The 21033-nt window shown below is 55.4% G+C and overlaps 8 protein-coding genes across 8 annotated transcripts; 4 read left to right on the top strand and 4 right to left on the bottom strand.

Annotated features, from left to right (window-relative positions):
- Positions 1-182: 182 nt before the first annotated feature.
- B0H18DRAFT_1010209 (uncharacterized protein) lies at positions 183-2295 on the bottom strand. The gene is made up of 8 exons (XM_048028903.1): positions 1806-2295; positions 1677-1745; positions 1501-1618; positions 1212-1429; positions 1031-1159; positions 964-980; positions 642-894; positions 183-592 (listed from the first exon to the last, which is right to left on the bottom strand). The coding sequence occupies exons 1-8, from the start codon at positions 2166-2168 to the stop codon at positions 326-328; spliced, it is 1434 nt and encodes a 477-aa protein (XP_047892938.1). The 5' UTR covers positions 2169-2295; the 3' UTR covers positions 183-325.
- Positions 2296-2751: 456 nt separating this feature from the next.
- B0H18DRAFT_389704 (uncharacterized protein) lies at positions 2752-3313 on the top strand. Its single transcript, XM_048037892.1, has 3 exons — positions 2752-2990; positions 3043-3154; positions 3210-3313. Exons 1-3 carry the CDS (start codon positions 2937-2939, stop codon positions 3275-3277), a joined length of 234 nt encoding a protein of 77 aa, XP_047892937.1. The 5' UTR covers positions 2752-2936; the 3' UTR covers positions 3278-3313.
- A 518-nt stretch (positions 3314-3831) lies between these two features.
- Positions 3832-5708, bottom strand: B0H18DRAFT_1010187 (uncharacterized protein). The gene is made up of 8 exons (XM_048028902.1): positions 5658-5708; positions 5445-5584; positions 5191-5380; positions 5065-5127; positions 4884-5000; positions 4497-4820; positions 4164-4437; positions 3832-4105 (listed from the first exon to the last, which is right to left on the bottom strand). The coding sequence occupies exons 2-8, from the start codon at positions 5543-5545 to the stop codon at positions 4092-4094; spliced, it is 1083 nt and encodes a 360-aa protein (XP_047892936.1). The 5' UTR covers positions 5546-5584; positions 5658-5708; the 3' UTR covers positions 3832-4091.
- Positions 5709-6489: 781 nt separating this feature from the next.
- Positions 6490-8234, bottom strand: B0H18DRAFT_389678 (uncharacterized protein). The gene is made up of 7 exons (XM_048037891.1): positions 7934-8234; positions 7807-7875; positions 7724-7754; positions 7372-7613; positions 7191-7316; positions 7119-7135; positions 6490-7061 (listed from the first exon to the last, which is right to left on the bottom strand). Exons 1-7 carry the CDS (start codon positions 8174-8176, stop codon positions 6575-6577), a joined length of 1215 nt encoding a protein of 404 aa, XP_047892935.1. The 5' UTR covers positions 8177-8234; the 3' UTR covers positions 6490-6574.
- A 109-nt stretch (positions 8235-8343) lies between these two features.
- On the bottom strand, positions 8344-10653 carry B0H18DRAFT_1010183 (uncharacterized protein). Its single transcript, XM_048028901.1, has 8 exons — positions 10273-10653; positions 10149-10217; positions 10001-10090; positions 9727-9951; positions 9548-9676; positions 9146-9415; positions 8799-9091; positions 8344-8740 (listed from the first exon to the last, which is right to left on the bottom strand). Exons 1-7 carry the CDS (start codon positions 10513-10515, stop codon positions 8831-8833), a joined length of 1287 nt encoding a protein of 428 aa, XP_047892934.1. The 5' UTR covers positions 10516-10653; the 3' UTR covers positions 8344-8740; positions 8799-8830.
- Positions 10654-11993: 1340 nt separating this feature from the next.
- On the top strand, positions 11994-16750 carry B0H18DRAFT_1119603 (uncharacterized protein; the record flags this gene model as incomplete). Its single annotated transcript, XM_048033960.1, has 11 exons — positions 11994-12644; positions 12699-13110; positions 13169-13548; positions 13598-13917; positions 13973-14201; positions 14273-14404; positions 14457-14621; positions 14677-14725; positions 14785-15014; positions 15096-15242; positions 16364-16750. 11 exons carry the CDS (start codon positions 11994-11996, stop codon positions 16748-16750), a joined length of 3102 nt encoding a protein of 1033 aa, XP_047892933.1.
- A 958-nt stretch (positions 16751-17708) lies between these two features.
- B0H18DRAFT_1119601 (uncharacterized protein) lies at positions 17709-18472 on the top strand (the record flags this gene model as incomplete). The annotated part of the gene is made up of 3 exons (XM_048033959.1): positions 17709-17767; positions 17796-17982; positions 18041-18472. 3 exons carry the CDS (start codon positions 17709-17711, stop codon positions 18470-18472), a joined length of 678 nt encoding a protein of 225 aa, XP_047892932.1.
- Positions 18473-19681: 1209 nt separating this feature from the next.
- On the top strand, positions 19682-20422 carry B0H18DRAFT_1119600 (Fungalysin metallopeptidase-domain-containing protein; the record flags this gene model as incomplete). Its single annotated transcript, XM_048033958.1, has 4 exons — positions 19682-19768; positions 19822-19848; positions 19908-20046; positions 20097-20422. The coding sequence occupies 4 exons, from the start codon at positions 19682-19684 to the stop codon at positions 20420-20422; spliced, it is 579 nt and encodes a 192-aa protein (XP_047892931.1).
- Positions 20423-21033: the final 611 nt, after the last annotated feature.

Here is a 21033-nt window from a genome sequence, read left to right as displayed (position 1 = left end):
CCTATTAGATTGTCTTCGTGCTAGATGTACTGATGCAATGTCAATACTGCTGTCGGTATCAATGGAAACCAGGCGCATAGCCTGAGGACGTAGCGGATGAGAATCGACGGATTCAGTGCCAACGAGTACCGCATTATGCACCGGATGAAATATAACCGGATGAAACTGCGTAGGAATGATAGCAAAGACACAACAAAGCAAAGCAGCGATAGATGCGGGTATATAATACACAGAGCGAAGTGACCGGTGTGGGTTCTGCCTAAGCTTCGGAGACACGAGCTGAATCGTACATCGATACCAAGTCAAGTCGAACGTACCTTGGGCTTCAAGAGAGCTTGCGTTTCTTCCTGCCCCCGTTGTCTGTATGATGTGATGGACGTTTGCGTCTGCTTCCTTGTCTGCTTCTTTCTTGACCATTGTGTTCGCATGCCTCTACTGCCAGTGTGCTCACAATATTGTGGTTCTCGCCGACCTTCTCCAGTCTGAAGCAAACAATCCAGAGCTGTTCGTTCCTGTACATATCTTGTACCGTGAGCGTAGAACCATGGCTGCCGGGGACTGTCCTTTGAAAGATAGTATTGAAGACGTTGTGCTATCTTGGTGTCAGAGATCACAGTATGCCGTACTATCACTATACTAACCTGGCCCTTGACAATACTTTTGATACATCTGTATGACACGATTGACCGTCCCGTACATCGGAATGTGCCGCGGTAGAACCATGTACCGTTGCTTTTATGGAATAGGTCACGCACTTCGTCCTCCTGAACTCGGTCGTCGTAATCAATGTCCGTGGTCGCTCCGGAGTTGGCGTCGTGGAGCTGAGAAGGCAACATGAACAGACACTTGGTCGCTTCGTTCGACCAAATGACTTCAGGGCTAGTGCATACCCAACTAACATCAAAGATCAGGGACCGTATCGGCATCAGCTCACATTGGAGATTGACCTAGGTAAAGACAAACCATGGCTGAGGGATTATCTGTCTAAATGTCAGCCTCTGTGTCAGGAAGAACGCGGAGTGACATCAACCTTGCGGAGATCTCTTAGCGCTCTACTCCCGAGTTCCACCTTCAATGGAGATTCTCGCACTCCGGTCGAATTGACTGCCTCGCTCCCCAGGAAAAGAGATAAATCGAAACCATCTACGTCCTGTGGTTGCTATGAAGCAAGACGTCAGTCTCAAATGTGAGCATGAGAAAAACAGACAGACGACAACGTTCTCGGCGTCATCACATGCTGCCGGTGCTTCATCCTCTTCGCCGACACTGGATACCGATTCGTCGGCATCACTCGCCGATACCGCGTCGGATTCTTCTTCGGATTCTTCGTCGTCAGATGTCGATCCTTCATCGCCATTTGCATGCTTTGCGATGGCTGTCCTAGCCTTCCGAGGCACTGGTCGCGGGTTCTCATTGCTGCTCGAAGATCCTATGTGTGAATACCTGTCGGTGACACGTTGCCGAGCCAAAGTCAGATTCTGTCAGCTAATCAGTACTTACGTTGGGAGGAGATACGAGGCGGCTTTAGTCGTTGCGCCTGCACCAGTTCCGCGGCCATCTCTACACGTCCTTGATCTGACTTCGCAAGTCTGTCCTGGAGAGCCTTCATAACGCGATCCTGTTTTAGGATTATGGACATCGTTGAATCGTCTCCGCCGCACACATATATTACTCACATGCTCTTGGCTTTCCTCCTTCCTCTGTCGCATCGACTCGTCTAGGGCCCTCTTCACCTGCTCGTAAGGCTAGTTTATGCAGCCGCATCAGTATTGAGCAAGACGAGGGACAGGGTGCAATGCTCTGACCGATCCTGCTGCCAGAATGCACGGTTCCGAGTCCTCTTCCTTTACCTTCGTAGCTACCAATGCTCTGCGCGTGTCTCCGAGTTCTTGCTGGAGCCGCGCGTTCTCTCCTTCTAGCTCGGCGTTTCTGCCCTCCAGAACAGTGTTCCTCGCCGAGACAGCGTTATGGCTGGCCTTCAGATCGCTGTTACGAGCCACGAGGCCACCATACTTAGCCTCCAGGTCGCCGTATTGCGCTTCCAACCCACGAATCCTAGCTTCTGACTCGCGATGAGTAGCCCTTAGTCGTTTCAGCTCATTCCCCAAAGCCCGGACGATCTCATTCGACAGGGCATCGGTGTCGGAGACATTCTGCTTGTCGGACATTGCCTGGCCTCACGACTCTGCTAGAGATAGATACGAACGGAACGTACCCCCAACGTTGGGAGAGTAGCCTAGATTTGGGTTCGACGACAATTGCAAGACCAGGATGCGCTGTCAGTGTCAGTGTCAGACTGACCACTGCACCGTTGACCGACGGTTGGCGGCATCTTCCGAGTCCGTCGTGATCTACCGATCGCGATCTGCACCCGTCCAGGGCGGGCGGCACACATAACCGCCGTTCTGTCCTCCTCCTCATCTTGTTCCACACACGTCGCTGCACTCCCATTGTCCCAATATACTCGCGCCGAATCTGGGACACGAAAGTCGAGGACATGATGATGACGTCTTAAGATCTTAATACCAAGCCCGAGGATGAATACGTGCTGCAGGGTGAGACACTCCGCGTGGTGCTGGAGGACGTCGCGCGGGGGAAGCGTCCGTATTTCTTGAGTGAGTCGGCCTTGCTTACGCGTTTTGGCTGTTCTGAGGCTCTGGTGTAGTTGGCACGGTCAGGATGATCTTGTCAGCCGCGACGTATTGTCTGGACGAGATCAGCGAAATCTGTGTGTAACTCGTTGCTGGGATGTTCGGTCGTTTACACGTCTCGAGTACCGCGACGCGTCGCGCTTGAAGGCTAGCAACAGATATGTATGTGACGTCCGTAGGGACCGATCTCCACAAGTTCGGCGTATATATGCTGCTTGTCGCGCTGTACACCGCTTATGCGCAGCGATAGTGGGGCTTCGTGAACTTCGGTGCTGGGTCTGAAGAATGGACGTGCTTGACGTCGGACTCGAGTTCTATGCACCAAGCACAGCGAGGCAGGTATTGCATAAGCACCTCTCAAACGAGTTCAACCATCATTAATGTCGAGCAGGCAGGTCATTTACCATCGCAATTGGCACCTCGGGCCCCGCCTTGGCTCGCTGAGGGTGTGACTGGTCTTGCAGGGTTACGGTGCGAAAGGTTTCCAAGCTTACTTTCGACGGGTCAGTCCTCCGCCTCCCGTTCTCTCCGTTCCTCTCGGATTCTGACCTCCTATAGTACATCAGCTTGAACCAGTACTTCGCCTCCCCCGTCAAGACCTCCCCTTCCTTCGTGTTCGTGACTAAACCGTCTCTCGCGCTGACCGTCTCATGCGTCGTCACGGACCGCGTCGCTCGAACTCAACGCGCTGAACGACCTCAGCGCCGCGCGGCGAGATCTTCCTGACGCAGGCGCAGTTGAACGGGACGTTCTGCATGCAGCGCGCGGTCGGCGCGGAGCGGACGAGGAGGGAGCGTGTTGAACGGGCATGAGCGGTGGTACAAGCGCGGGCTGCGGCGGAGGAGTGGGTTGAGAAGATCGGTGACACCGGCGTGAGCTGCGGGGCTTCTCAGTTGGAGGCTTAACTCTGTCCGCGATGGGCAAGCCATGTATACATGTAATCCAGTGAGTCGTGTTACGGCGCGTGATTGTCTATATGGTTGTCGATACATCCAGGCACGCTTGGTCGTCCTTCGTGCGGAGGTCTCTGAGTAACCTCCCAGGCTCGTGGCGTGCGAGGATGCCATGGCCGAATAGGAGTGCAAGCGCGGCATCTGATGGCACACTACACAGCTCGTAGAGAGGTGCTCGTCAGGTCCGGGATGAACGAGCCCAGTCACTCGCGTTCGTTGTGTACGCCAGTATCAATGGGCATGTAGGGGCGATAGCGATGTAGTTTTGGTGCAGTAGGTACATCACAGGTACGCGGCGATAAGTATACAGTGTGGTACGACGTGATTCAACAGCTCGATAGCAAAAGTCATAGAGTAAGTGCACGAAACAGACAGTGAACAAAGCATGAAGATAGCATTGCGGTGATGAAGGCGAGAGTGGGTGTACGAAGTAAATGAAGCAGAAAAGACAGCATTTTGTATGGGCCGTTGCGTGCGCTCTGGTGCATCAAGTTCGCCCCTCTGTAGACCATGCGTAAGCTAAGTGACCACTGGCAAGCCACCGATACCGGGCACATACTGTGGTGCGTGGAGGATCGTTTTTGCTTCTTGCGGCTTCTGCTTTTCTTCGCAGCCGTCTCGCGCTTGAGTGCATTAGCACCAGATTCTTGGCTACGTGCACGCAAAGCACGCTCAACGTTGACATTATATCCGATTTTGACCAGCCCGCAGCAGGCAACAACACACCGTTCGCTGTCAGTCAATACGATTTCCTCTAAGTGCTCGGGGTTTTGAGAGTCACGGTCGGGCAATGCACTGGTAATGTCCGGCATTATGTTCGCAACGAAATGGGGCTGTGCAACACATGCCAATGAGGTATGATCAACTTGAAGACTCCTGAGATGACGCTCACCCATTGCTGCTGGAGGAACCAGAGATCCCTGTAGCGCAGGTATGATACACCTACACACTGGTGGACACCACAATAAACCCATGTGCCATCATCTTTGACAAGGTATACGTCGCTGATATTGCCACACACAATAGAAGGCTGATCATTGATGCCGTCGCTGTCAACGTACTCCAAATGTAAGCATTTGTCAACCGAAGGGCAGCAGATGCTGGGTTGTTGGTCGAAATACGAAGCACTGATCCAAGCTGGATCATTGCTGTTACAGAAATCAGCAGATACGATGTTGCGCGCAAGCCAGATTCCGTACGAAAGTTTCATCAGGATCTATCAGTCACAAATGGCTAGGTCAATATGTACGTGACTGTCTTGACAAAGACAAGGACTGACATTGTACGAATCAAAGCTGCTGGGTGGCCATGATGTCTCGTTTGCGGCTAGGCGATCACGCAGTAATCCACTGTTGAGAAACAGTTTCATATCGAAGTCATCCAAGTTGTCAAACGGCTAATACCACATCGGAGCTGATCAGCATCATCCAGTAACATGTGAGTACGACGACAAGGCTCACAGAACTGTCATCTGTCTCTCGATACGTCGCATCCTTCAATTCCTCTTCGATTTCTTTGTAAGTCTTATTCGTCAAGTCCTTCAGTATTGATTTCAACCTGAGCGACCGATAGCCACAATGACTTACGGATGAACCGGTTACCCAAGCACTCTTCTCTTCCCGTTTCTTAACCGCAGTCGAGGCTTGAAGAGTCCGCCGTGTGGCATCCAGTTCTTGCTGAAGTCTCGCGACCTCCTCTTCAAGTTCAGTGTTCCTTTCTTGCAATGTGGCACCCAGTGCTTGTATGATGTCATGTCTAGTCTCGAGAAAGGTATTCCTAGATTCAACAGCAAACGGTCTCGCGTTCTGAGACAGTCCTACAGACGATGTATTTATCATACCTTGCTCTCAGAGTTGCTAGTTCGTCCACTAGAGCTTGTGTGTTTGTGAGCAACGAGTTCACGTCGCAGTGGCGGCTAGGACCTCCGAGTCTACGAGACATAGCAGCAGCCAGCTCAAATCTACAAAATGCGGTCGAGCACTATTTGAAGGGATTCAGACAATATATAATGATCGCAATGGTATCTGAAGCGACAGCCTGAGTTGCGACTTACCCTAGAGGTCGTGGTGGTAGCAGACAGGTGGATGGCACGGACGAGTCGGTGGAGACTCGGACTGAGACAGTACTGAGACTCCGCCACAAGCTGGGCTTCTGCTACAGCTCCCGATCCTGTCCAGTACGTAGTACGTCGCGATGTGTGCTGGTCTGAGTCGCTTCAGACACATATGTAATGCATGCATTGCTTTCCCGTTGTTGCATCGAGTGTAAATACAGTACACCAGTAGTCACGATGCATTCCAGAAGATAGGAGCCTGCTAGTACGTACTAGTATCATGATGTTGCCGCGAAAATACAGAATATTAGAGCAATTCACTGTCGTGGTCCATCATGCCAGTACCATGTCGTCGCCGTGACTTGCCAGTGGCCTCAGTTCCGATCGTTATTGCCGAACTTCATGGGTACCCAACTGAGCTAGTATTGAACATGTACTCCAAATCACTGTAGCGAAATGGCCACAAGCTATTGACCGACCGGGACCGGCGATGCACATGATATCGGAAGCAAACTTTCGCAACAGACAGAACTCGACATGATGGTATGACGCAGAACCGGGGCCTCTTAACGATAGCAGTCGTATTCATAATTAGACACTGCATCTGAGCAAAAAAAAAACGGGACAATCCTGTGAAGAGTATAATGGAACTGAGGTGCGGAGGGCGGCGTGACAGGATAACAGGCGACATGGGAAGCCACGAAGTTCATGTTGCCAGCGACCGACGCTGCGGAGTAAATCCCATCAGAAAGTATCACGGAATGTGCATATGCTGCTGCTCGCCTTGCTCAAAGTTCACGCCGAGTCCTGCCTTCGCCTCTTCCTATTCTCTCCCTCTTCAGCAGCAATGATTTACATCTGCCCCGATTTGCTACCTCCACATTCGATGAACAATCTGCTGAGCTCATCGTTCCGTCCTATGAATTCCAGCTTGTGGCAGCGTAGAAGCAGGCTTCCATCACGGAGCAGTTGTCTGAGGACTTGTGATTTGGATGCACCGCTTTCGGGCGGGACGAAGGTTCCCAACACGATAACTGTGCGAACCAAATAAGAGAGCAAAACGTTCTGGATATGATGTCAGCTAGGTATAGTTCCGAGATCACACTCGTAGTTACCTGGCCGGATAGTCCAAGCTGGCATACATCATGAAAAGACAGATTCGACGCGCCTACGCATCTAAAGGTGCCACAGTAGCAGCCGGTGGCATCTCCATCTTCAAGCTTTTGAAGCAAACATACGTCTCGAGTTTGACCTGATCCCAAGAATGCTTTGTAGTCAAACGGCCGGTAGCTTCTGGTCTCTGAGACGTAGCAATGTAAGGGGTGGATAAATAAACAACGCATGGTTGACCGCGGAGACCAGATGATGCTCTCGGGCGGACAATAGATCGTCTGGAGGTCGAGGCTAGGGCAAATCATTGTTCAATGGGCGCGGGCGAACAGTAGTGAGATTGACGCTCACCGTGCTGAAGCCAGCTTCTGTAGATGCTCGCGTCAATGATGGTGCGGATTGACAATAAAGGTTGGAACGTACGGCCTTGAAGTCTGTCCACTTCTCGTGCCCAGAGAGCCATTGGCAATGTCGTAAGGATGGCTCTTTCAATATCTCACCCTGATTCACATCGAGGAAGCTTCGGACGTCCAGTGTATCTTTACTGAGCTATAGATAGATCGTATCATGGGCCGTATGAAATCATGAATGATACGGCTCTTACGTTTGCGTGTGTATCTTGGATAGTGAGTGCCTGAGTATGCACCGCGGGACCAGCCTCAGAAGCCGGCAGATCGGGTTGAGACTCTAAGGTTTGCCTACGTTTTGCCTTCGCCTCCTGCGTAATGATCGGGGTGTGGTCGTCCTCTGTCCTTTCTTTTCGTTTTCGAGACGATGGCGCTCTGACTTCCGACAACTCTGCAAATGCATTCGCAGTTGCATTCCGAATTCGGCTCAATTCCTGAGGTACGTCACGGTCATGATCATGTAGTGAATGCAGAAGTTGAGACAAATCACCGTCTTGTGCTCTGCTAGTGAAGCTTTCGCTGCCTTGTACTTGTCTTTAAGCTTAAGATGCTTCCCTTGTATTTCCTCCATAGCTACTTCCTGGGGAAAGACGTCACGATCAACGAGAGCCAGTGCATACTACGCTTCTTACATGATGGGATCTTTCCCCATCTCTCTCTTGAGTGAGCCTGTCAATCTCTTGGCGTGCCTCTTCGTATAGCTTGACACCACGAATGAGTGAGACAACAGGTCCTAGGCCGGGCGAAACACATTCTCACCTTCGAATAGCGAGTATGATCCACCGTCGGTGACTTCTCGTCTTCACCTTCCCTGAGCGCTCGCAGCGTTAGACACGCGCCGTCGAGCTCTTGCTGCAGTCGCTCGTTCTCGGCATGTAGTCGATCCTGCTCCGTACGAGCCCTTCTGAGCTCACTGCTCATAGCCCGAATTACCTCTGTCATGATTCCCGGCTCCTCGGCTCCTGCAGCAGCATTGTCGTGAGTACTGTTGGCCCGCGACATACAGCGACTTCAACTTGTCATGGGTTGCAAGGGAGAAGTCAGAGAAAATTGAACGTCGAGGCGACAATGTCAAGGAATTTTGAAGGGCCGAAACATATAGGATCGGGCGTGCATCTTCCAGACGTACTACTAGGGCGGCATCAAATTCCTAAATGTAGTAATGCCTGCCTCGCTTGTCTTCCGCGAACATACTGATACAGACCTACTATGTACAGAACGTATTCGACCCAAGCGGCTTTATATTCACAAAAGTCAGCAGCATAAACCCCGTGATCGCTATAGTACTATAGCGTGCAGCGAACACTGGCAAGTGCTGACCATTCTAGATTCGCCTCTGATGCATGATGAGCAGATCAAGAGAGGAGGAGGAGCGAATGTGTGACTTTCGTTGAGAAGTCCGTGCAACGCTGTATCATGAAATTCAAGACTCGTCGTACAGTGAATTGTGAGCAGTAATATATGGATATCACGAAATCGACAGCATCAAAACACATAGAGATGAACCAGAGTTACGCCAACGTTGTAGCTCACAACACCTTGCATGATAGTGCTAACGCACCACAGCTGCGAAGTGGAACGAAGTCAGAGCTTTCAAAACATGGAGAACGTGCATCAAGATTACCGTTACGATCGCCCCCGTAATCGCTTCTACTTCTACGTCTGCCTCTGCCTCTTCTTTTTTTGACTCTTGGTGACTGTCGTGTTGACGGACGCCGAGTTTTTGCTTCCAAACTGTGCAAATACTTCGCTGACTTGCTCGTTTCGGCCGACGTATTCCAAACTGTGACACCGTACGAGCAGGGTTCCATCGAGATACAGATCTCGGAGGAAGTCCGCCTTAGTGGAGCCGTTATGAGCTGGAACAAAGACCCCGCGTGTCTGTAATCTTTTGACCAAGCGTTTGAGCAACGAGTGCTGGCAATGCCGTCAGCAACAACGAGAGACGTTGCAAAGTCTCGCGTTTCTTACCCTTTCGGTCATACGAAGCTCAAGTAACTCCTGCACTGGCACCTCCGCGACACTGGCACACCTGAAAGTCCCGCAGTAGACGTTGTTCTTGTTGTCCGACCAGAAGAGCTCCCGTACTTCACCCGGGTATAGGGTCGATGAGTCGTGGAGGCATGGATCATGAGCTCGGGTTTCGAAGGTGTACCGATGGGCTGGCCGAAAGTGCAAGCATCGCATAGCTGAGCCAGAAGACCAGATGATGCTGCCCTGTGCGCAATACATTGTTTTACACTTGATTCTGGCATGACGTCAGCACACCATTACGGTGCTCATAGTTTCAAGCGTCCCACCTAGCTATCGCCTTGCAAGAACAAGCATGCACATGATTAGCTATCTAGCCACTTCACTCGCAATTCGACGTACGGCCATTAATTTGTCCCAGTTTTGCCCATGGTGGCTCGCGCAATGATTCATGGAAGGGGTAACAAATTGCTCGCCGTCAACAATTCCCAAGAACCCTCGGAGGTTCGACTTTCGTGCGCTTGAAGTCTTCTTTGGAACTCGTGAGATCAAATGGTACCGTCGAGCATAGCGTCACTCACACTACTTCCACTATGTGGAGTCGTTTGGCCCTTCCGAGATGTTGTGACATTGAAGTTACTACCCGCCGTCTCAGGCGCCACAGGTTGCTGGTTGGAACGGGACTCGGCGATACCTGCACCTTCCTCAGGGTCTTCCTCACGTTTGCGTTTTCGGGGCAGTTCGACGTGGGTCCCGGAAAGCTCTGCAACCGCACTCGCCGCTGCATCTTGAAGTTTAGCTAGGACCTAAGGAAGCGATCAGGTTCATACTGGGAGGAAGGCGAGGCGAGCTCACGCTCTGGGACTCCCTGAGTGCAGCCTTCGCATCCTGGTACTTTTCTTTCTGCTTCGCGAGCTTTGACACGACTTCTTCCATTGCTTTGGCCTGCACAAACATGAGCGTGTTACGATACGCCACAATTCATTAGAGCTCGAGGGGTTACGTGTTCAGCGTTTTCCTCATCTTTTTCTCGCTTCAGTCGATCAACCTCCCGTCGTGCTTGGTCATGCTGCTAAAAAGCGTAGGAGCATCAGTTAATGAGATCGAACGGGTAGCCTCGAGCTCACAGAATTACTGATACCCCGCTTTCCCTTATGTTCCTGCCCTTCTTTGGCGGCGCGCAGTTGAAGGCGGACGTCATCTAGCTCTCGCTGTAGGTCGTCCTTCTCGACGTGCACTCGATCTAGCTGCCCTCGCGCCCTTCTGAGCTCACTGCTCATAGCCCGCACGATTTCGTCCATGATTTCCGACTCCGAGTCGTCATCGGATCCCGCCGCTGCGTTATCGTGTATACTGTTAGACCGAGGCATGCGTCAACTTGAACTTCGGTGAAGCAACAGGCTGTAACGAAAGACTGGGCTACAACACGCTCAATGAATGTGAGGCGTAGGTCGTATATGCTCGGTGGGAAGAAGGTTTGAAACGTTGAAGTACAGACGGTACAGTACGTACTCAACCGTGAGACAGACGGCATCAAATTCCCAAAAGTAGAACGGCAAACTGCGCCACTTGTGGCGTAGATATGACGGTCGTTATCACGGAAAATTACTTACTGATAAGTCGTACAGGAAATCGTACTTTTCGTCTGTAGTCGGCGCTTAACTTCGTACACTTCGTACTTAGATGTGCCGACTGTCGTACACATTGCCCTAGCTGAGGTAGAGTATAATTCTGCACTGCTCGGTCATAATCTGATATTCGACTCCCTACAGTGAATATGTAAACTCGTCCTGTAGAGATATACATTGGTACTTCAAACATGGAGCTTTGGTCAGCCTATTCGTATGTGCGACCACATTTCCAGTGTTCGCCAATAGTGAATCCCTACTCGTGAATCTCGGTCTGTACGGATTCCCTGGACTATGCGAGGTGGGTCGCTTCTTTGGTTGGAGCTTCGGTCGACCTACCCCGAGTCGTGGCTGATTGTATTTCCGACCTTTGCCAGGAGTCGCAAATCTTTCTCCTCGGTAATCTCAGTCTTTGCGTGTTTCAGGGACTGCACGATGCTGAAGTTTCTGTTCTCCTTAGAATCCTTGCATCGATTCCAGTGATCGAAGCCGAAGACCACTGTAGGCGAGGTCGGTACGAGGTGTGTGCTTATTTGTTCGTGATGCCTCGTGGGCTTACCTGCTGCCCCTATTACTAGAGGTCGCTGTCGTCGCCAGCCAACGAGTCGACTTAGGCTGCCCGCCTTCCCCTGCAACACTCGGATCGTCACACCTGGCCTAGTGTCCCCTCAGTCGTCGAGTTTCTCTCCATCTTACTCCCCTCTGAGCTCGTCCGAGTTGACAGCTTGTCGCCTCTCAAACAACCCTATCGGTGAGCTCTGCCCTCTCACGATGGATTAGCTGTCGAGTTCCTGACACCGAAGTGCCTCCAGTCGCCCACTGTTAATACTTGCCAAACCTCGTGAGTGCCTCGAACTTGTGTATCGTTTCCATACATGCCCCTGACCTCGGACTCTCTCAAGATTCATTGCTCGCAATATTCACTGTTGCATACTATTCTCTCCATAATATCGGTGAGTGCCTTGCCAATCGTTCTGGATGCTTTGCTCATATCCTTAAAGGTCGTCTGGCCTCTTCATCGACTTGTGGGTTTTTCTCGTTCTTTGCTACCATCCGAGCTGACCCATCGCTTTACTAGAGTTCACTGTATACTTCAAGCTCCGAGTCTGGTTCTTCGTCGCTGCCCTGCAGCTATAGTTCATTTACGACACTTCAGATTCACAGTGAGTATCCATGCTCTCCCAATAGTCCTTCCTGTTGACGATACCTCTTAGCCTGCCATGGATAATCGCCCCCTTTCGCAATCCTCGCTCGACCCAGGCCTACTAGCTGGTTTCACGCCTGCCCAGCTTGCACAGCTTCGCCGGGCTCTCGACTCGACTCCGACAGCATCGTCGCCAGGCCCTCAGGGTCCCACCATGTCGTCGTCAGCTCCCAACACTGGACAGCCTGATGCATCGCCTGCTGCTGCGAGTGCTGCACCTCCGATCACGCCATATCACAGCCATCGGAGCCACCTGTCGTCGTCGTCGCTGGCCCCACCTGAACCTCCGCAACTCGCATTTTCGGCTGCCCCTGCCCCCCTGTTTCCTACTTATGGGTCTCAGCCAGCACCTTCGCTCGGCTTCCCAGGTGTTATGCAGGCTGCGATGCCACTTGCTGCCCCCTCGCCGACCCAGCCATTCGTCGGGTTCAATGCGACACAAGCACCAGGCACCTCGCAGCGAGTCAACATCGAGAGGCGAACATCAGCTGCTCGTAATGCAGCTGGTCCAAGTCGGCAGCCTCGTGGGGCGAGCTCGGCTCCCCGAGCGACCCGATCGCGACGCAGCCAGGCTCCGGTCGTCCCCCGGGGCATACACAAGGAGATAGGCCCATGCCTGACTGAAGCTGGTCAATTGCGGCTCGTCGCTCATGTATACCCTCCTTCTGTAAGCCTTTCAGTTGATCAATCGTGGCTTACTTTGCTGAATCACTTGCTGTAGCTCGCTCCAGATGCCGAATCGATGGGCTACAAGTTCCCCCTTTTCCAGTTTCGCTACTCCACCATGCGAGACTACCTCAACTCCTTCGGCCTTGCGCGCACGTATGAGCGCCCTTTCGAAACATCCATCGTCACTTTTGTTGAGGATATTATCGCCGATCTCAGGGCGTCACCTCTCGGCTACGATTTCGCCCAGGTACTCAATTTCTCGCAGCATCGCCACGAACAGCTCGAGCTTCAGCTTCTGTCGCTGCATAACAAGGGTACTCCCACCCAAGATGGACAGGCATGGCTCCATCGCTACCCTGTTGCACCAGACATGACCATCGCCACCCTCGCGTCGTCTATGTTTGTCTTGTACTTCTGTAAGCCTCGTCTCTGTATCCGGGATGGTGCACTTCATGTCTACTTCGGTATGTGTCCATTCCTTACTCATTCGCTGCAGGCACATGTTTACTCCAACTTCATTAGTCGTTGCCAATGCCCCAGTCTCGCTTCGCCTTCCCTCTGCCCTCCCCGATAGCCCGCCTCTTCCGCATACCTGCATTTCGGACGGATTCTATAATGGGCTGCCACGCGATGGGACGCCTGGATCGGGGCATGCTCGCGATAGCAATGTGCTCTGTGATTCGACGTGCCTAGCCAGAGACTCGGAGCTTACTAGTAGTAGCGACACCGATGACGAGGTTGAAGAAGCCCTTGGCCTAGTTGGCCCTACTAGTCCTGGGTTGGAGTCGCTCAGCCTCGACGATGGACCTGCTGGTCCAACTGCTCCTGCGGCAGTGTCCAATGCTCCGAGCCACCCCCGACAACGAGTATCGGCGCGGCTGCGCAGAGCTGGGCAGGCACAAGTAAGTGTCGTGCCTGTTATTCAGTCATCGCTGCTTAACACCTATGCAGCTATCATCGATCCCTGCTCTGCAGCGAACACAGACTATACCATGTTTCGTGCTGGACTTGATCCCTCCTCGACTGGGATGGTCGACTCCATATCGTCCGGCGTCTGGGTCCTACCACCCTGCTGTACGATGCGAGGCTCTAGCAGAGCTCAGGAATGCAGTTTTTGAGGCTGCATCTGATGGCCAGAGGCCTTCTTGTCGCCTCCGAATCGACGGTTCTGACGTGCCGCATATGGCAGTCATCTTCAAGGACATGCTTGGCCAGGCTGCAGTCAACGGCGACTTCACCCACATCCTTGCCATGAATCGATCGTTCCGCGCGTAAGTCTCTAGTGCCCCATGTGTTCCTCCTCGTGGTAATGCTCGTCGTTCTCAGCATACAGCACCACGAAGTTGGCGACCTGCCTCTTGTTGCGTCGTTCGGCGATGGGCTTGAACGGCAGACAATGATGGTACTGCTCGCAGAATTCTCTCGCTGCTTACCATCGTACTTCATGACGAGGCTTGGCGAGAACTCCAACGTCCTTGCTTGCCCTCCGCGAGCCTTGAGTCCTGCACAGAAGGAAGAGCTTGGGGCCCTCGGTGCCATCGTCGGCCTCTGCTTGGTGAATGGTATGGCAATCCGAAGATCGCAGGAGAATGGTTGATCTATCTTCTCAATGGCTGCAACTTTGAGGCGATCACGCGCGAGGTCACACAGGCCTTCCATCCTCGTCTCGCAGCGGAGATCATCCAGCTCGACAGCATTGGGACGACTGGCGATCTCACACCATTTGAAGAAGACTTTGTCATTTACCTTGGGAAGCATGTAAGTCGCCGCACATGATCTGCTTTGTAGATGACGAGACGAGATTTTGCAGACTGCATTATACACGATTCGTGACGAAGAAACCCATGCTGCTTTTGCCCCAATGCTCCTGTACAAGGCTCTGCTAGGCGACGACACTGTTGCAGAGCATACCGATACTCGTGCTTTCCGCGCAGGCTTCGAGTTGCCGTGTCACAACGGGTTCACGTTGTCGAAGGTTCGTTAATGCAGCACTATCAGCCGAGGACTACCTTTCTTACAGTCTTCTTCAGGCTGCTCAAGCATTCGCCGGTGGACCAGCTGCACTCGTGATGGCGGCCTGTTCGACGCGAATTGGCAGCTACGAAAGCCTCAAGCCTTACCTCGATATTATCGTCAAGCACACAGTCCCTCTTCCCTGAAGACGATAGCCTTCGACGATGGGCGTGCCAGTCTAGGGGATGTGGTCAGGGGCTTCCTCCAGCGCACAGGCATTCCCTGCGCTGCGTCGTTCGAGAGGAAGCGAGCTGCCGGGACGTTCACCTCTGACCTCGTTTCACTTGAAGAGATCGACTCTCCGAGCTTCCGCCCTCGCATGCTCGCCATCGCTGCCACTGGCTCCGACTCGATTGTGGGTAGCGAGAAATCAAGGTTCGTACTCGCAGCAGGTCTGCATCGTTAGTATGCATATGGATCCTGAGTCGGTTTCCAGATCACTTTCGTCGGCAATAGTGACGAGGCGTATGCCTGCCCTGTCGCGAGCCGCGCATTCTGCGAAAAGGAAGGCATCGTCAGCTGGCAGACATGCTTCAAGGAGGGTGTCGTTCCGACTGCCTACCTCGCACAGCTCGTCCACGAGGTATACGATCCGAATTCGGTGGACAAGCGACATCCCTCCTCAATGCAATCGACAGCTGGCTTCTTGAGGAATTGCTTTCTGCGATCGCCAGTCCCACGGTGGTATCCTTTAATGTTCTCATTCAGTTCGCAGGTGGAGGCGGCTCGGGCCTGCTTTACGATCGTAGCGACGCCTGAGTCTCCCGCCTTTTCCGCGCGTCTTCGCATTATCTACCTTGCTTACCATTTGCACTTCATTCACTCACATAATACTCGTCGTATGTTCTATCTCCTCGCCGCTCGCTCGCAGTATGCACTCGTAGTCGTACAGATTCACCCCTGGCAGTTTTCGGGCTGCACCGTACCGATATGGCTTGGAACAGAACATCTATGAAATCAATGTTGGCTCTGAACTATCGTGCTAATTCTCGCTCTGCAGTTCGCGTCCACCGTCGTTCCACCGGTCCTCGTTGCCGGTGCCGCCGCCGCCAGTGCGGAGCTGCCTAGAGGTGTCATGGAGGGGGCACGAAGTCGAACTTGGGCGCAGCACTCAAGGTGGCGAAGTGCATGAAGAGGCGGGCGGTAGCGGTGCAAACGCGGGGTGCGCAGAGTTGCGCGCTCGCCAGAAGGCTCGAAATCGGGCAACTCGGTCCCGGCGCGAGCGCGAGGCGCCTGCGGGGCGCGGCGCGGTTTTTCGATAAGCTGCTGGGCGCCGGGGGCGAGTGCCTTGGGCGCGGCAATGGGGAGACCCGGTGATTAGGGCACCAGGAAGTTGGCCAAGCTGCCGCGGGGACAGCAGAAGCCGGCGTCCAAGGGAGATCTCGGCGCCGGCGAAGTCGCCGGTAGCGGGCAGGCTGAATTCACGAGTTGCAGGAGTCTTCTGCAGGTGAGCGGGCGCGGCGCGGTGCGGTTGGAGAGCGCGTTGGGGCCAGCGGAAAAGGCGGTCCGCCCAGCCTCCCGGGACCTGAAGTTGGGCGCCTGCGCGCCGCAGCCAATGCCCAGCCAAGGCGGCGCATGCAACGCGCAGCGCGCAGGCGGCGGCGGCCACCAACCTGGGTGCTCCGGGCAATGGCAAGCGGGCAGGCGCAGGCCGGTCGATGGCGCTCGGGCGGGCGCGGCCAGGCTGCAGCCGGCGCGAACTAGAGGCGCGAGCTCGAACTCGCTCTGCTGGCCGCCGCGGGGAGGAGACCAAAGACTGCAACCGAGTCCTCCTTTGACGACCCTGCAGATGCGACCACCCGGGCCTACCCCAACGCGAACATCGATGCAGGATCGCCGCCAGAAGAGCTGCGGCTGAGCATCAGCCAGTACCTCCAGAACCGCAAGCGCACCGCGGAGGTTGAGCCGGGTGCGCGCCGTTGCTGCCTGGCCGCGGCCTTCAGGAGGCGCCTCAGTGCGCGCGTTGCGGCCCCCGGTAACCTCGCGAGCGGGGCGCAGCCCGGCTCTGCCCGCGCGGGACCAGCCGCAGGAACTGGGCGGCGGAAGCCTGCACCATTGCGGCGTTGCAGCAGCCAGGAAGCCTCTGGATGATGGTGGCCTTCATCGCGAACTGATCCAGTCGAGAGGGACGAACGAGATGATGCCCTGCGGCGCGCAGGTTAGAGAATGCAGAGGGCCACAATGAGATAATCGAAGGCGCACCAGTCCAGGCAATACCCACCCAAGTGAGATTCCGTGATACCAGCGAAACCCAACTGGCGTACTCAGCGACGATCCTGACCGAGCTGGATGACGCAGCGCGGCGGAGAATCATTGCGAACGTGCGGTGAGAGGGGCTGCGAGATGATGGCGACGTGGAGGTAGACAATCGAGTGAAGGACGCGGTCATTGTGGTTCGTCGCCTGCGTGAGCCTTGCGTGAGCCCGTTTCCAACGTTACCCGAATTTGTTGTAGGAGCTTTGCCTTCATGCAGGTAATAGGGACGAGGGTGTGGTGGGCAGTGAGGTAGATACCGAAAGCGGTGGCATACGAGAAATCTCGGCCAAGTCCAACTGTCCGGGCTGGTCGAGAGCGGACACGGTCGACAGAGAGGGTCATGAATATGGCGCCGTCGCTGAGCCAGAGTCTGCTAGGTGCACTGATGAGGTCGAGCATGGCGCGCGCGGCGAGTCCGCGTGAACGGTGCGTGTGAGCGGTCCATGCGTTAGCGCCAGCGCGCTGCTCTTGCTGCATTCAGCTTGTCAGGAATCACCCTCTACCTCTCCCGGTCTCCGCTCGCGCTCCTGACCCAGGTGCCCTCCTCTCGAATCTGAGAACCTCCTCTCGACGTCCCGTGGTTCTGCGTGACAAGCAACCTAGCCACGCGAACCAGGTCTCTCGCGCAAGTCCAGCCTCGAGCGACAAGACTGTCCAGAACACGACGAGCGCAGAGCGGGGATGATGTGAGGAGGGAAGCATAGTAGGAGCACGGGCGCGGGGAGCAGGGAAAGCGAGCAGGAAGCTTGCTCCAAATCGGCGGTACGCCTTCACCGGACGTGCCCACCCAGTCATGCCGCCCTCTCTTCGCGCCGAACATCGCGCATTGGGTACGCGAGCCTACCGCCCGACGTACGTGCTCCTGACGAACGCCCGCAAGCTACAGACGGGCCGGGCGCCTCATCCTCTCTCCTCCGCTGTCTTCGTCACCGGAGGCCCTCGCCATCGCCCTCACCACCGGGTCCGAGTCGCCGCAGCCATTCCCCACGGCCGCGCCCCGCAGGCTGGTGCAACACACAGATCCTGCAGACAAATTTGTCGCGTTCCAGCGCAGGCATGCCGCGTATGTAGCTCCGTAGCCGGTTTCGCATGGGACTGACCCGCCGGATTGCGCTCGCAGTGTAGCAAAATGAGCTGGCCGAACGCCCGCTCCCTCAGGCTCTTCTTCCACTCCCTGACCACCGCATGCGCCCGCTCCTCGTCGGATGCACGCTCCTCCACTACTACCCCCAACAATGCTGTCAAGTAGACCTCGCCATCCGCGTGCCGGCCGGAGCTGATGGCTTTTCGCGCCGCCTCAAGATTACCGCTACCTCCTCTCCCGTCCTTCATCCCGACACCAGCAGGCCATCTGCCGGCAGTCCAAGCAACTCTACAACCCCAATGCCGCCAGCCCCGACGATCATTATCACCGCCGAGCCAGAAGCCGTATCGGACGCCGCGGCGGCTGCGCCGAGCTCGTATGCTCCGCGGGGCCCGCGCCAGATGAGCCGCGCCAGGCTGCTTACAAGTCCAGAGCGGCACCCGATTCAGATAGACAACCTTCGATCAGCGTAAGGACGGCGTGTACGCAGCTCAGCCGGTTCTCCCCAACCACCGCCACTCCTCCAGCTCTCTAGTGGGGGGTTCACAGCCACGACCGCTCGCTCCTCTAACAAAACTTCATTCTTTACAATGCGTCGTTTACTCGTCGCTTCGGTTGCTGCGATCGATCTCGCGGGCGCATTCGCCCACCCCGGTGGCAACAGCACGGCAATCAGGTCGCCGTCGGAAGACCCTCAGCTTCGGCCCTGCGCACCCGCATGCGGTTTACCACGCGGACCCCGTCTACGCGTCCAGTGGGTTTGCAGACGCGCCAGCGACCCATTGAGGTTGGCAGCACTTCGCAGAAGAGCTCACGCGGGAGACGCCGCCTGCCAGCTCGTTGTCATTCGGAAGGACTCCTATACGGACAAGAACACTGGCGTGAGCCACGTCTACGTGCGCCAGTTGTTGCACGGCTTGAGGTCTCCGACGGGGACATCAACGTGGACGTGAGGCGGTGTCGTAATCTCCTACGGTGACGCGGTATGTAATGGCGTCATCTCGATGCAATCTACTACCACTCACATCGTCTGACTCTAAAGGTTTGCCGTGGCTGAGCCAGATCCTTTTGTGTCTGGTCTCGTGCGCGGCCTTCCGGATGCGCATTCGGAGCCTGCGCGACTTCTTCGGGGAGCTTGAGTCGCGCGCGGAACATCTCGAGCAGCTCATGGAGGCGATGAGGCTCTGGGATATTGATGCAGAGCGAGCAGGTCACGCCCGGCAACAGCAAGCCAGCCGCGCTCATTGAGCAGGCTTCGGGGATCTCCCGTGGCTCAGTAGAACTGCGAGCACGCCAGCGCGCCGTTTTCATGGCGAACCACCATGCGTTTGCGGACCAGGAGGATGCGCTGGGCGACCGGCGTGTGCGCTGCTCCATTCATGATCGCGGCGACGCCGAACCAGGCGCTGCCGAACCAGGCGCTCACGGAGGACCTCGGAGAACTGTGCTGCGCACCTTGAGAAGATGCAGTCGACCTGGGAGCCGCGCTTCGTCAGTGGTCGTGGCACGATCTCGGGCTTGTGAGCAGCGTCCGGACGCCGCCACCCCTCAAGGCGAAGGCTGCGTTCATCCAAGTGCCCACGGCGACTCGATGTCCTTGAGCTCGTTTGGAAGCTGGGTTTCCGTACCCGGTGTGGCGTGGCACGGTCCATTCCTGGCGACCGGCCGCAGTTCGAGTCGAGATGCAGGGCAACTGGTACGAGGCCGCCGCGAGCGCTCCCAGCCGCATCGTCTCATTTCCGCCGTCGGCTGGGCATCAGATCGCCGGTGTCGGTTGCTCCCATCCCGCGCAGGCGAGTTGCTGGTATTCAACTTCACGTAGGTCCCGAAGAAGACGAAGAGGGAGGATGTGCTTGATGAGGCGCAGAAGTACGCCAACGCGACAGGCACCCAGTTGTTCTACACCAGCAACTCGTGCATGATCTGTACTACCGGTACGGCTTCGATGAGGTCTCGGGTAACTTCCAGCAGCACAACTTCGGTCGCGGTGGCGAGGAGAACGATGGCGTCATAGCCAATGCTCAAGACGGCAGCGGGTACAACAACGGTTAGTCATAAGTAGCTTAGTGGAGAACGTGCAACTCATCCTTGTTGCAGCCAACTTCATGACTCCTCCTGACGGTCAGAACGGTCGTTGCCGGATGCACCTCTGGAATACTGCGAACCCGTACCGTGACGGTGATCTTGAGGCTGGCATTGCGATTCACGAGCTCTCGCGCGGTCTCAGCACGCGTCTGGCGGGTGGTCCTGCCACCTCCGGCTGCCTCGGCTGGGGTGAATCCGGCGGCATGGGTGAGGGCTGGGGAGACTTCCTCGCCACCACCATCTGGAGCAATGCGGACTGCGCACCCCACCCTCAGCGAGGCGTTCAAGGAGGCGGCGATGCCTGCGTCCTGGAAGCCGATCCACTTGGGACAAGTTAGAGGCGATGGTTTCGGTTGAGTGTCGTGTTTGTTGTGCTCTCTAATACATCGACTCTAATACATCGATAGCATGTTTGTTGTTGACCATGCGCTTGAGTGCTTTTTGCACCGCGCGCGTGCGAGGAGTGGGAGGTGCGAATGCGTGGACTCGAGGACGGGTTCGCCGAGTCTGCAGAGCCTGCCAGCAGAGGCGATCACGAAAGAAATGGACGAGTGCGCCGCGTTGGGCGTACGCGGTCGCGTTTGATGTCTTCCGCCATAATTAGCTAAGTACTCGGGTCGTCGGCGTGAACGGTGGTCGCCAATAGTGTGCATGCGAGCATACAGTGCGCCGTTCACTTCCGCGTGCAACCACGTCCACCGAGTCGCCGCGGCGCGGCGCGGCGCCCACGAGGGATGAGCGTGCCGCACCACCCTCCCCGACCATATATCCCTGCACGCGAGAGACGAGCGTGCCCGCCCGCCACGTCCATATCTGGACGTGACCATATCCGGCCATATCCAGCGCCTCCGACCCGTCGCGCGCGCGACCCACACCGCCACCACCGCATTCCCCGCTGTCCAGTCCACCGGCGGTCGTACAGGTCGCCCGTCACCCAAGCCGCCCCGCA

This window comes from Fomitopsis serialis (genome assembly GCF_022376445.1).
Source record: "Fomitopsis serialis strain Sig1Antser10 chromosome Unknown B0H18scaffold_37, whole genome shotgun sequence".
NCBI classification, from domain to species: Eukaryota; Fungi; Basidiomycota; class Agaricomycetes; order Polyporales; family Fomitopsidaceae; genus Fomitopsis; species Fomitopsis serialis.
The sequence above is the reverse complement of the archived record's forward strand: the minus strand, read 5'-3'. Positions and strand labels throughout refer to the sequence as shown.

Bases quoted from the DNA above. Each gene is read 5' to 3' on its own strand.
- B0H18DRAFT_1010187 (XM_048028902.1), bottom strand. From the start codon at position 5,545: ATGTCTCGTAGACTCGGAGGTCCTAGCCGCCACTGCGACGTGAACTCG. The intron at 5,381-5,444 runs GTATGATAAATA...TGTTGAATCTAG, and splicing joins CTAGCAACTCTGAGAGCAAG to GAATACCTTTCTCGAGACTA. The intron at 5,001-5,064 runs GTGAGCCTTGTC...ATGTGGTATTAG, and splicing joins GAGAGACAGATGACAGTTCT to CCGTTTGACAACTTGGATGA.
- B0H18DRAFT_389704 (XM_048037892.1), top strand. From the start codon at position 2,937: ATGGACGTGCTTGACGTCGGACTCGAGTTCTATGCACCAAGCACAGCG. The intron at 2,991-3,042 runs GTATTGCATAAG...AATGTCGAGCAG, and splicing joins CACCAAGCACAGCGAGGCAG to GCAGGTCATTTACCATCGCA. The intron at 3,155-3,209 runs GTCAGTCCTCCG...GACCTCCTATAG, and splicing joins TCCAAGCTTACTTTCGACGG to TACATCAGCTTGAACCAGTA.
- B0H18DRAFT_389678 (XM_048037891.1), bottom strand. From the start codon at position 8,176: ATGTCGCGGGCCAACAGTACTCACGACAATGCTGCTGCAGGAGCCGAG. The intron at 7,876-7,933 runs GTGAGAATGTGT...CGTGGTGTCAAG, and splicing joins ATCATACTCGCTATTCGAAG to CTATACGAAGAGGCACGCCA. The intron at 7,317-7,371 runs GTAAGAGCCGTA...ATCTATCTATAG, and splicing joins TCCAAGATACACACGCAAAC to CTCAGTAAAGATACACTGGA.
- B0H18DRAFT_1010209 (XM_048028903.1), bottom strand. From the start codon at position 2,168: ATGTCCGACAAGCAGAATGTCTCCGACACCGATGCCCTGTCGAATGAG. The intron at 1,746-1,805 runs GTCAGAGCATTG...TGCATAAACTAG, and splicing joins GCATTCTGGCAGCAGGATCG to CCTTACGAGCAGGTGAAGAG. The intron at 1,430-1,500 runs GTAAGTACTGAT...ATTCACACATAG, and splicing joins GCCTCGTATCTCCTCCCAAC to GATCTTCGAGCAGCAATGAG.
- B0H18DRAFT_1010183 (XM_048028901.1), bottom strand. From the start codon at position 10,515: ATGCCTCGGTCTAACAGTATACACGATAACGCAGCGGCGGGATCCGAT. The intron at 9,677-9,726 runs GTGAGTGACGCT...CGAGTTCCAAAG, and splicing joins CTCCACATAGTGGAAGTAGT to AAGACTTCAAGCGCACGAAA. The intron at 9,092-9,145 runs GTAAGAAACGCG...CGGCATTGCCAG, and splicing joins AGCTTCGTATGACCGAAAGG to CACTCGTTGCTCAAACGCTT.